Below are 13,521 nucleotides of genomic sequence, written 5' to 3' on the forward strand. Positions count from 1 at the left end.
TGAACATCGATACCCATCCCTGCAAAGTCCTGGGAGCTTTAAGTGACACTGGCAAACATTGTATTGTCCATTGATGAGCCATGAATTCACAACTACATGCCAAGACACTGTGCTTCCAACTAACATATACCTTATGTAGAGGCTCCCTCCCACAGTAAGTTTCTACCAAGGGATTAATTGAACTTTAAACCTTTAGAAATAAGTCAGTGCACAGGTTCTAACTCTGCACTCCATGAACCCATATCGAAACCTTCTGATGAAAGCCAGCACTTACAGTTCAAACAGACTCTTAAAGCTTAGAATCATACAAGTGAACCACCTGACAGCAGTGTGGAGTAGCATGTGCCTTGAATAAAGTCTGTATGATAATTCCCATTTTCAGAAACATCTAGCATTACATTTTGTACTGCAGAGACAATTATTTTACTTTAAATTACTTATTTAGGGAAAGTAATCTATTTCCCTCAAAGTTTATAATTTGCATCCAAAGTCAAATCTGAAGTAGTCAGTTTGAAGTGGGAATGAATACGAGATGAAGCCTCTGAATACATAATTTGATTTACTGTCCTTTACATACAAAACATCATCCATCACATGAAAACAACCTTTGCGAGGAAAACAGTAAACTCATATTGAACCTTTGCACGCACTTTTTTGACAGTGTTTAAAATGAAGTCTAAAGGTTTAGTGAAATATTTTTTGCTTTTGACTGAAATTTCAAAAGCAGCTTTGAAATGTCAGTATCTAGAAGACGTTTTTAATCAACCTTTATTGGATTATTCATACTTCAGACTGATGCCATTCTTTAAAACTGTACGTGGATTGAAGGTAGAACAGAAGCCAAACAATTGGAAGTACAATACTTATAATTTTCAACAGATGGCACTTTACAGCAAGGAATCTACAGTGTCTAATTAAAAGATAGCAAAAACAATTGTATGGCTGAGTGCACTGACGTGCCAAAGTCTGCACCTGAAAAAGCCTAATATCCTTAAACTTGAAAGTATAGTTCTATAAAACTGAAAGTACAAAGAGGGAATCTAAAGCCAAACAAAAACTCTGAAGTAACATTCTATCTCAGATATTGATCACACCAAGATGTTCTTCACAAAGGCAGGATATTCCCATCTTCTTTTCTTAGGCAGAATTTACAGGTAGAGTTAAGTTTAAAGATAGCAAAGAAAACATGACCATCAGACTACAGTTATTACTGCATACAAGCTCAGAAGAGAACAGAGAATCCTTTTAGTAATATGAGTTAGAGTGCAGTCTTGTGCAAAACTTGACAAGCATTTTGATGTCTAAAGTTACACACAAGATTTTTAGAACCATTTATGAGCTAAGTAAACAAGAAAGGCCTGGGAGCATTGCTGCCTCTGAGTTACAACCCAAGTTACACTTTTAAGTTGTCTGTCAGTATTATCTGAGTGGAAGGTGCTTACTAATGAGAGTCACAAAAGGCAAACTGAGAATGACAACGTTTAAAGAAACCCATGGGGAGCTAACAGTTACCTTCAGTTACCTAATCAGTAGTTATAGAGAAAAAGTCACTCTTCTTGGAGATGCACAGAGAAAGGACAAAAGGCAATGGACACAAGTTGCAGCACGGGAAATGGCAATTAGGTAAGTTTTTATAACAGAACTAGTTGAGTACTGAAACAGGCTACCCAGAGCATTTGAAGCTCCGTCTTTGGAGTTATTCAAAACTCGACAAGGCCCTGAGCAAACTCATCTAGCTTCAACAATAGCCCTGCTTTGTGCAGGATGTTAGACTACAAGAACACCAGTCCCTGCCAGGAACTTGTAGGATTCTAAATTGCTCAGTAGAAAATGCTACACAAAAGGATGAGACCAAACACCACATCCTCAGGGCATAACTTCTGAAAGATACTCCCTCAGTTATGACTGAGCCATATTCACTCAGACTCCCAAAACAACCCTTCTCACAAAACCAGAGAACATGACCACCTTTTACCCCGTGATCATGACATCGCTTAGGGACATGGTTTAGTGGGCATGGTGGTGTTGGGTCAACAGTTGGACTCGATGATCTTAGAGGTCTTTTCCAACCTTAATGATTCTATGATTTCAACAGGGTGCAGGAAGTCCTCTTTCTAGTAAAGGACTGAGGACCATGTCTTGGTCTGAATCCTCATTCTGAACTAAACTGAAGAAGTTTTTGATTTTAAAGTCACCTAACTTTTCAGATGTAGGACCTGGTTAGTGGGTAAGCTTCCCATTTTCTACATTAATTTATATAGGATCAAGTCAGCAGCCACAATCAAGCAGCACTTACTATGCTAGACAAAAAAGGAACATCTTATTTGTAAATCCTGTGAGAGTTTACAGACTAGATGTTACCATCTAACAGTATTCAGTTCTGTTAAAAATATTCATGCCCATATGCGGAAAATGTAGGCACATACAATTAGAGTATTTCCAACATTAGGTGGCATGCAAACAAAATTCTCATACATCTGAGCTGAATCCTTAAAGTCATGTGACAAGGTCTTGGAACAAACAAGCTTTTGTAGGCACACAACTATAGCAAAAGGTTTTACTAAACATTATTTCTCCCAGAAATTTTTCCTGGAATACATAAAACCTTTTGTAAATCTGTCCTCTGTACCTAAATATCACTAGAAATTCCACACTGAATTTGAAGCAGAGAGGTCTGCTAATAAAGTAATACAGTTTCCCCTTCAGCACTGTGCAAGGGAAAACTTCAGGTACAGGACGGTATAGGAAAGGGTAGTGTTATACCTCCACAGCATCTTGCAATGCAAATACTGGGCCACAAAATGCCATGATAGCTATATCCTTTTCTGTTCCTGAAGGAGGCATTCTTTCCCCTCATTGCAATCAAAAAAATTAGGCACCTAAGAATCTCATTCAACAGCCAAGAAACCAACAAGCAGCAGCGAAAATACAGCAGAAATGCAGCAACTACAGGAAACTGAAAAATTCCAAGCCAGATATCGGCCTTGTCAGGCTTAGAGCTCTCATGAAAACACAGCTGTAATTTTAGCACTTTTTTTCCCCTTCATTGGTAGGAGCAGATTCATCTCTTGCACAGATGAAAAACTCTATATCCAGATGAACTGAAAGACAAGCCGTTGCATACTTCATACATTTAGAATCAACTAGCCCAGATATTTTACAGCTGATTTTAAGATTGAGCAATCATTTTGGTGTCAAGGAAAGCCTTACTAATCTGCTATTTACAAACTCTGCTCAGAATGAAGAAGCTGTTTCCATACAGCTTCATCCAACCTTAAGGCTATAAAAATTTATGCCTCAATCCATTTAATTAGTGAGAGACTTCCATATATCTGATTCAGGCTGCTTCCAGTCTTCTCCCATTAGTCCTTTCAGGTTCAAGTCTTTGAAAAATTCCAGGCGATGACTGCAAAGAGAGGAGAAATAAAGAAAAAAGTTGTAAGTCTTGTAGTATGTGTCTTAATAATAGGCAGTATCCTCAATAGGTTTAATCAATCTTTATTTTCAGGTTTTCTTGGACAGGAATGTAACCAGCATTCCATGTGTTCATTTTCCCAAACTTGAGTTTATAAATAAAAAACACTACTGTGTTTCTGAAAATCTTGTACTGGAAAACACAGGGCAAAATCCTCACCTGTGAACAAGTATCACACAGCATAAAGTGAAGTTAACAAAGTGCTCACCTTTTAAAGTCCCTCAACTTACGTTGCCTGGAACTGCAGTCAGAGCAAGAGCACAGTGCCTGCTTTATGACTTATCCACATTCCAACAGAGCAAAAATTTTCAACTCTTGACCAACTGAAAAATCATATCACAGGGATATCCTTTCCTTACAGAAAAGAGGAAGACTGGATAGGATAATGAAGCTAGTAAATATATTTTTGCTGTAAGACTAGAAGTCTTGTTTTCTTTTAAACATTATGAACCAGTTCTTGCTAAGAATTTCTCCTTTAGGCTACCACACAGAAACAATAGAAGGAAGACACTGAAGCCAATTGCTAATTAATAATTACATTAAACAACTGCCAAACAGTAGACAGAACATCTGACACTACACTAATCATTTAAAAAGGTAAATGGAATTCTCTTATTAGGAAGTAATTTGTAAGAGTAAAGACAAACTAAAGAGCAATGAAAGAAAGGAGCAACCTCTTCACATAATTGCATCTGCTACCGATGTCTGAAAAAGTCAAGGGGTTTTTTGGAAGGGGTACTATAGAAAGAACAGAAAGAATCCCTTCCTGAAAAATATTACAGGCATTCTCCAGTTTACCACAGAAAAATAAAGGTATCTATTTCTTACGGAACACTGATAAAGAGAGTGTATTTTATTAGCAATAGCTTAGAATTTTTTTAAACAAACAGTTGCAGAAGCTAAGTTTTTCTTAAATAAAGGCAAAAAAGGGTAACTTATCTAAAATTTACTTTACCTGGCTGTCATTGTATGTTGAATAACAAGTTTGCATAAGAACTACAGCGTACCCTCTAGAGCTAGTTCATTTATACAAAATGCCCAGAAGTAGCAGGTTTTATCAAATCATCTCAGCCTCACAGTCAAAGAAAATAAACAGGCCCAAACCAGAATTTAAAAATCAAGATATTCTAGTTTTTCCTCTTGATACTCGGTATCCTTTCATTATACTTTTCAGTTTAGTCTGCCTTTTCAAATTTTTCCATAATATGGAGCCATCTGTAGAGGTGAGGTTGTTTATAACAGTAGGGGAGAAGCAAAAGATTTACTGGAAACATATCTGCTGAAATTAACACTAAATGGCATTTCAGGAGGTGCTGGAGGCAAGGAAAAAGTAGAACAACTTATCTATGATTTAGCTGAGGAAGGTGATAAAAGAGATGCCAATAGTGTCGAGTGCATCATTTTCTATGCACCTAGGGGATAACACAGAAATCAAGCACTAATTACAGCTATCTGCCACAGTGCTTTATACAAAGTACAGTGCCAATGCATCTAAGCAGTATAATTAAAATACTAGTGGCACTCAATCTGAAAACCAGATTAGCTTTTTTAAGTATTCCAAGAATAGTGCAAGTATACTATAAAAGAGCTAACTTCATGCTTACAAATCTGGTTTCTGTCCTTCCTGTAGTTCACGTCGAGGCACCGGATGAAGCGCTTCATATTTTCTCTCTTCTCCTGAGCCATGAATTGCAAATGCATTGAACTTGTTAGTGCCTGGTGGAAAATAATTCCAAGGAAGATGAGCTTTACCCTCCCATTTAGTTTTCATTCTGGTCACCTCAAACTCTAAAGGAAGTTCTTGCTGTGAAAGGAAATAAAATTAAAAAAAAAAAAAAAAAGAGGTAATGTCACCTTCCAATCAGGCAACATGTACCTAAAACCAATTAGCTTTTCTGTACACTATGAATGTACTTGTCCACTTACTTTCCATATTCTTCTTTTGCCAGAAAGCAGCAACAACAAGTGTTGGCCATGGCTGTCAAAAAAATCAAAGCACAATTTTCTTAAAATGATGCCAAGTCATTAGTGTACTGTTCTGCCACAAATGTGTACATTCTCCATATTGGAACAATTTCTGTACCCAGTCTTTCTCATACATATATCTTACAAGCATTAGAACTGGAAATGCAAATTAACATTTGTTACTTTTTCAGAGTGCTGTACTTACGGACAAAGTTCAACTTCTAAATACTGTTCAGTTCTGTCACTCAGGAAAAATGCTTCTACAACTAAAAAAAAACCAGGCTGTCAGTATTTTATATTAACTATTTTTTAATATCTTGACACCTTCATATTCCACTAAAACAATTCTGTTCTCACGATTTTTGGCCTGTGCCACGCCAGAGTTTGTCTAGCTGTGTACATGCTACTGACAGCTTCCTAACTATTTGAAATGCTGTGCCACAATTGTAACTTCAAGAGCTTTTATTTTTAATGCCTATCATCATAAAGAGCTTTATAAAGCACTGTACTAATTTTATTTACTTTACCAACTCCAGCTTTGGAAACACTCATCTTGATGCAGCAGAAAAATGGTAGGTCTACTAACTAATGTTAGCTGCCAATGCAGTAAGAAAAGCATCAGCACACAGCTATTTCACCTAGTGTGCTTGCTGTGAACAAAGCTGACCAAGATAGGGTGATCCTAGTCAATCATACTCACAGCATGCACTTCAGGCAGAGCACTTAAGTGCAGAAGGCTTGTGTTTGCTGGTAGCCTGAGGATTCACAGCACCAGACAAGAAAAAAAAAAAAATGAAAAGAGCAACATACATTCACAGCAGAGCACACACCCCATAACTAACTCAGAAATAGTAAGAAAGTGTTTAGCTCTTAAGTGGCTGTTCCCTGTAGATGGCTGATACTATGGACAGGAGATTACTGTTCCAGGTGTACCTGAAAGCCTGGTGTGACTGCTGAATCACCTTTCAGGAACACAAAGCAGAACTATAATGGTGTTTCTCACAGCAATGACATTATTAGAAAGCTTTAGTTAGAATTATAATTAGATATGATTGATAACTTTATTTTTACTTAAGCCTATTTAGTATAATAATATCAAAGAGGTGCTAATACTGTTCTAGGAGAGCTTTCATCAGAATAGCTCAATAATCAGGAAGTAGAGATCTGCTGGAAACATTAAATTCTTGCATTATTCAAAGCAACAGGTAAAAGTGAAAGTATTGACAGGAAAACGGAAAGAAAACAGCATTACTATAAGAATATTTCCCATTCCACTTGGGTACATATTTTATAAGCTGCCCTTTGTTTCACACCTTCCTATTCCTCAAATATACTTTGGAAAAGTGATTAAAATAGACAAATGTTTTAGCTATTGTTCTCTATTTCTTAAAGCAGAAGTAGAACCTATCTTTCGGATTTTGCTTCTATTTATCTACTGCAAATCCATTTATATATATATATGCGCCACAAAATTATTTTGATATTCAAATATGCCAAACCTCTATTATTCCACAAGTTACATCAGCAACCCAGAAACTAAGTTTGAGTGCCTATACTATTGACCAGATCAGGAAGAGTCAACCTCATCATTCTTGAAATCTATCCAGCTCATCGTACTCCATTTCTTTATGGCCACCGAGTGACATAACGTATTTGCTTCTTTTCCTAGTTATTTGTATTGTTGCACTACAATAGAACAACCACTCACCTTACAGCCAGCAGTGTTAGTGATGAAAATCAATTCACCACCTAGAAAAAGAGCACCACTCTTGATACAGTTTGGGGTGGTTTACAGCTGAATATAGTATGTGGCTTATAGTTACTTAAGGAGTTGTTTAAAGGTAAGGCAGTGATTACAACTAAATTCTTTCCCAGTATTCTTCCCCACAGAAAGGAAATTTTTTTACTTTACATTTCAGATCTGCTCTTTAAAAGCAGTAATGTGACCAAAGAAACCAAATTGAATTAGACGGCATACACTCACAACCTTAGATCAGTTTGAAAAAATAACCATCATAGACTCTTCAGTAAAGACCAGGCATATTAACTACAGAGGAACATCAGCGTCTACACAAATCAGACATATTTGCAGCAGAACAGTTACACTTACCCTCATAGTCCCACAGTCTACTAAAAGGTTTCCCTGGCTCTCCAAGTGGTGCTGGAGGATCATTAAAGAAGGGAGCATTAACTTCCATCAGCAGTCCTGCATTGTCCGACTTCAGCACAATTGTTACTGGCTCATGGCTCACAGGTAAACCATCCCATGTGTGTTTAATTGTAAATTCCATCTTCATGTACTACGTAAATGAGAAAGGAAGTTTCTGTCAAAGAAGATCTCAGATTCCATTTCAGCACCAACTACACTGTTTGCTTGGCCAGGAAAAAAGCACACTTTCGTACAAAGTCAATCATCAAATCATGTTTTTAGACATCAGAAGAGCTGGGATAGTTTAGTTTTATAAAGCAACTAAATAAACAGTTACATGAATGCTTTTCATAGTTTTTTGATATCTGCACGGTTACAAATCACTCTGAAGTCTTACCAAGCTTACGGCATTTCAACTATGTACCTAAATAAACACCTTCCAAACCCATCAGAAATATTTATCAAGAGAACAGATAAACAAAACAAAGTCTCCACTACATGATCTCAGATGATTTGGTAATATGAGAAAAACAGATTGAGAAAAAAATTCCATGAATCTGAGATGCAAGAAGATGAAACAATTAGCTAAAACTTTCCTTCATGGTCATTAGAAACCAGCCGAACTACAGGATTTCAAGGAAAACTGCAAGCACATCTTGTTAAACACACTGAATGCTTGCAGAGCAGCAAGAATGGAGAACACTGCACTCCAACAGCCGTTGTTACTCAGAAATAACTGTACAAACCTTAAGAATAGCCTTAATCTATTTAATAAGCAAAAGAATCAGTGGAGCCCAGTTTCCAACAAGTTTATGGCCCCTTATCCCTCCTCTCCTCAGTATTATGAGTTCCTTCCCATCTCCACAAAAGTGATCCTTGATTTGTTCCCTTACATATGTCCTAGCCGTACCAGAAGGGAACTGGCAGTACATAGCCTGACTGAGCATTATGCACACGCTGTTAAGTCTTGTGACCAGAGAGGTGCTAGCACAGTAGCTAAGTTGTAACCACGTTTCCTTCAGTGGGGAACGCTAAATGGTGTTACTTCATCTCTACCCAGACACCCATTTTCTTGTGACTCACAGAAAGGTAAGCATAACTTACCACATTCTGCAGGTGTTATCAACAGGTGTAGTATGTGAGACAGAATGTAACCACATGCATCACACTTCCCTATATGCCATAGCCTTGCTCTTATGACTACACTTTAACTGTGTCTCATACCCTCTGCTACAGTCACACTAGCCAGTTCCATTCACTGACGTTCATGCTGAAAAGCACCAGACCTCCTCTCTTTGAGTTCAAATCGGTAAAACAGCTAGAATGACATTAGGTAAGTAGATATACTCACAATCAAGGAGATGATGATATGACCAAAGAAGTGTGACAGATTAGAGAAAATCTGAAGCAATAGATTTAGTAATTAGGCACCTTAATTTAAGAAGTCTAGTAAAAAAAGGAAAGTCAAATATCGGACCCTCACTTTTGACAAGGTTGTATTTAAATAAACTGAAAACTAATTAAATTCTTATGTCAGCATTTTAACTGCATGATATGCTAGACAAGCATCAGATGTGCTTTATGCAAGAGACCTGGTATAGCCCTAGAAACTATGAAAGACTCTACCATCATTAATGTTCACTCCAACTCAAGTGGCAAGTTTCTGGAAGCAAGATCATAGAAGTTGAAAGAAAACAGTCAGTGCCCAAAGCATGGGGAGGGAAGACATGCAACAGTGTCCTAACAGCATTCTTAAACTAGCAGAAACTGGCTCATAGTCCAGTATTACTAGTAACTCAAACAGGAAAAACTAAATCATCCACAGTTTAAAACAAAAAAGAGAGAACTAGTAAGAAAAGGTATTCTAAGCAAGTACAGTGACAACTCTTCTGCAATAATGACAATGTACGCCACCAAATAAAAGAGCAGTATGTTAAATAACAAGTCCCTTTCACAACACAAACAGCTGCTGAAACATATTCCATGGGCTATTTAGCCTTAAACTGATCTAGAAAATATTAATCCACAGGAAATATAGGCAAGCATTGTGTTTTTAATTTTCTAAGCTGCAAACACTGAGCAGCATGAGCATGAAGTATCCACAGATGGTAAGACCCTTCCTAGTGTTTTTTGAAATGAACAGGAGAATTCCTGTAAATGGAGTGCACATACCTTACGCGCACTTACTGTGAAAGGAAACAAGACAGAATTCCACAAGCAGGATCACTTACTCAGAAGAGTAAAGTTTAAGAGTAGATGGGTGCACCTAAGAAAGCTAATGAAGTGTTATGAACCCATTTTATACTAGACTATTAAATTAACATTATGCACTTAGAAGTCAACGTTTCCTTCTATTATTCTATTTTAAGTTTGTGCTAATATATTTAACTTTGCATTCACTGGTCAAGGCAAATATCTGAAACACCTAGTTGAAAATACTGCCAGATTTGAACAGTTTTAAAATAATATAGCCTTCTAATAAAAGTAGCCTGGGAAGATCTTAAAATCCAGGGAGAATTACATGACTATCTATTAAAATTCCTGACTGAAGTAAGGAACGTGAAGCTCCTTGTGCACAAGATTTGAAAGGTTGTCTCAGGAAAAGAGTCACAACATACCAAGTTTTTTAAAAAAAAAGCAGTAAAATAATAGAACCTGCTAACTACTTTAGACACTACTGTAACTGTAGTGTCTAAAATGAAGATGAAACACAAGATGCATCACACATTCCTATTTGTACCTATATGAGAGACAGATGACTTTTTTCAGTAAAAATCTTAACTCCTGTAGGGACAGCTTACAGTGTACTGAAATGAACGTACTGAAGATTTAGCCCACTGTCATAAACCAATATTACTCTTGAACAGAAGAACATGCAATTTTAAAAAGAACCATAAAATAGTAAGGAAAACTGCAAAACATTCACAAGCTTCCATTAGAGGTCTACCTAGTGCTAAGGTTGCTTAATTTACAGGACAGCAGATCTAAGATTTTCCAAATTAATGGCCGTCGGTGCAAGTTTTAAGTTTATTACATTACATAGACTTAGGTAAGCCGGCTACTAGGATGCTTTTCAATTATAATGAAAGCAGCAACACATAGCAATGGTGTAAAAGTCATTTCAAAGAGCAAGAGGAGACCTTTCATTACCTTTTAACACCACACCTCAGCCCGTTGTTAATGCACTGTAACGAGATGCAAACGCTAAATGAAATATTTACAGCCAGTACTTTCTCAGCCATTTAAAAGCACTCACACCACACGGCCTCAAGCTACACAGAGCTGACAGCACCTGGCTGACAGGCTCAGGCCTCGGCCACATGCCCGTCACACCTCACCAGCAAGGAGAAAGCTACAGCTGCTTGCCGCTGCAATCGCCTCGTGCCTCTCCTTACCGAGGGGATTTACTTCTTCCACCCCAAACCCCATCGACGTCGGTAACAAGGGCAAAAACAAGCAGGAAGCACTTAGACTGGTGTTTTTCTTAATTGCTCCAAGAGGACAGGGGAAAAGTTGGAAACGGTGTAAGAGACAGCAGCTTTTACCGTAGTTAAGACTTCATTACTAGACACGGGCACGAGCTCCCAGAGGGCTCGAAACCGTTCCCGGTTCCGGTTACCCCCCAGCTACTCCAGCCACTAACAGCAGCGGCGGCATTTCCTGAAGAGAAGTTTAACGCGTAAGCGCCTATCTTTAACCCATAAGTTTCTTAGAGAAGTTTAACAAGGGTTTTCTTACAGCTCCAGACATCCGCTGCGACCCCGAAAGAAAACTCGGCTCCCCGGCACGTCAAGCGCCCCCACCGCCCGCTTTCCCGCGCCACAACCTCCGGCGCTGACCAGCAGCCGCCGCCACAGAGCTCCAGCGCGCGTGCGCATGCAGCCTCCCTCGCCCCCCTCCCCGCCGGCCGCTTTCCTACGTCCGCTCGCTCCCGAGGGCTCGGTCGCTCCGCTGCCACGTGACCGACGCGCCGCTTGGGGCCGAGCTGGTCGCGAGGGGAAGAGCTGAGGCGTCCGCGGCTCCGTGGGGCGGGTAGGTGAGCGCGCGCCAGGCTTCGCCGCCGGGCAGGCTCCGCCTCGGCCGTTAGCGCCGGCCGCCGCGGCGGGGGCCGTTTCCCTCTCAGGCGGTGGCGGTGGTGGCGGGGGTTGCCGCGCCGGGCTGAGGGGAAGGGGCGGGTTGTGGTTACACAACCGCCCCACCCAGCCGCGGCTTTACTTTCCGAAGAAGTGCGAGCTGGTAGCCGAGGGGAGCGCGTCCCCGGCGCCTGGAAGTTACTGCCTCCGTCTCTCTCCCGAGTGGCTCTTGCCTTTCCTATCGGCTGGCGAAGCGAAACCCCGCCGGGCCCCGGGGGTGGCGAGCGGCTGAAATAACCGGCTTTTCCCCGGGTCTTTGCAGGCTCTCCTGGGGGGGAACTCTCAGCTGCGTTGAAGCTTTCCACTGGAAATATGGCCACTGAGCTCGGCAGTGGGGGAGAGCCAGGTGAGGTCTCTGCGAGCGGTCGGCTTCGTGGGCTCCCCGCCTGCTCCCGACACATCGCGGGTTGGCCCAGGGGCTGTCTGAAGGATGGAGCAGAGGAGCCGAGGCCTGGACGCTGCCTCTCGGGAGCTGGGGTCAATTTCTGCAGAGGGTAGAAACCCTCTTGCCTGTGGTTGTAGCAATGAATATTTATATTCTGTAGCTCTTCTAGCGTTTGCTATAGTGAATAGCATCAAAACTATTTCTTTAGTTAGTTGAAGACTAATAATTAAAAGCTGCTAATGAGGGTAATAGCCAAAAACACATGCATTTTTTGACATAATGCCTCTTTTCTCTAGTTAAGGAACTACTGCATTTCATATGCTTGGCTTACACCTGAAAGGCAAAAAAATCTGCCTTGCCAGTTATTCATAAGATTTGCTTTATAGACTAAAATCAGTGTTTTTCATTAAGTGTTCTTTGTTACAATTTTGATAATTTTAATGTAAGCTTAATATGATTGAATCAGAGTACACTTTAATTACTTAACCAGCAAAATACTGGCAAAAATCGCTTCTGCACAGTTTCTATTCCTATACATAGGGAATGGGTTGATGTGTTGTCCCAAGAATGTTACTGTCCCTGTCACTAATTAGTGTTACAGGAAAACTTGATAGCACGGCGGGAAGTAGGACAAGATCACAGTGCATAAAGTGCTATGGCTGTGCATCACGCAAAAATCAAAATTTCAATTGATACTAAACTTTGGATGACAGCTTTGGGTGGCCAAAGGTGAAAGACCAGCTCTTGATTCCAAGGACCTTAGTAGCAGAAAAGGTTCTCTCTGAGCCAACAGAGTCGTCCTGGTTCAGAAGCCCATATCTTTATCAAGCTTTGCATGAGTATTTATTATACTGTAATGAACAAATCAAGGATTTTCAAATATTGGTATTTTGCTTTTTTATACGTATTTAATTTGTCTGGGTGTAGCTTCTTATTTTATAAATCTTTAGGCTCTAAATAGAGCTCGGACTAAATTCACTGTGAGGTGGTAAGAGTTGCCTTTTCTATCAAGGAGTTTTAATTCACTCTTTAAAAAGCTTCGTACATTTTGGAAGGTACCAAATGACAAATTTGAAGTTGGCTTGCATGCCAGCTGAGACATAAGTTATTTGAGGCCTACTCTAAGTCTGGTATATGGGTTGATGTTTCTCTTGTTTCATGAATGTGAAATCAAAGTTCTAAAATGCTGTGTGTAATACACATAAAAAGAGGTTCTCTAAGCACTATTATATTCAGCTTTGTAGAATAAATATTTGTTGCGTTAAATATGTAGCTGTAAAGAAGGTTCTCAGAATGAAATGCTAGTCTCTGCCACCAATCAGTTATAAATTGAATTTTACCTGAATGCTTTTTGCAGTATCAGCAGCCAACCCTACAAATAATAATTCATCCATTCCATTCCATATTTTTGTGA

The 13,521-nt window shown here is 39.6% G+C and overlaps 2 protein-coding genes across 2 annotated transcripts in view; one reads left to right on the forward strand and one right to left on the reverse strand.

The window, feature by feature from the left end:
• Nucleotides 1–749: 749 nt before the first annotated feature.
• On the reverse strand, nt 750–11,397 carry C4H4orf33 (chromosome 4 C4orf33 homolog). Its single transcript, XM_076337228.1, has 6 exons — nt 11,328–11,397; nt 7,551–7,740; nt 5,646–5,706; nt 5,402–5,453; nt 5,080–5,279; nt 750–3,406 (listed from the first exon to the last, which is right to left on the reverse strand). Exons 1-6 carry the CDS (start codon nt 11,337–11,339, stop codon nt 3,307–3,309), a joined length of 615 nt encoding a protein of 204 aa, XP_076193343.1. The 5' UTR covers nt 11,340–11,397; the 3' UTR covers nt 750–3,306.
• Nucleotides 11,398–11,795: 398 nt separating this feature from the next.
• Nucleotides 11,796–13,521, forward strand: part of SCLT1 (sodium channel and clathrin linker 1) — a 48,278-nt gene continuing 46,552 nt past the window's right edge. Inside the window, exon 1 of the mRNA XM_076337234.1 lies at nt 11,796–12,068. Within this exon, the coding sequence (XP_076193349.1) occupies nt 12,035–12,068 (34 nt within the window). The 5' untranslated portion in view covers nt 11,796–12,034. The remainder of the gene's footprint in view (nt 12,069–13,521) is intronic.

This window comes from Aptenodytes patagonicus, chromosome 4, assembly GCF_965638725.1.
Source record: "Aptenodytes patagonicus chromosome 4, bAptPat1.pri.cur, whole genome shotgun sequence".
Lineage (NCBI taxonomy): Eukaryota > Metazoa > Chordata > Aves > Sphenisciformes > Spheniscidae > Aptenodytes > Aptenodytes patagonicus.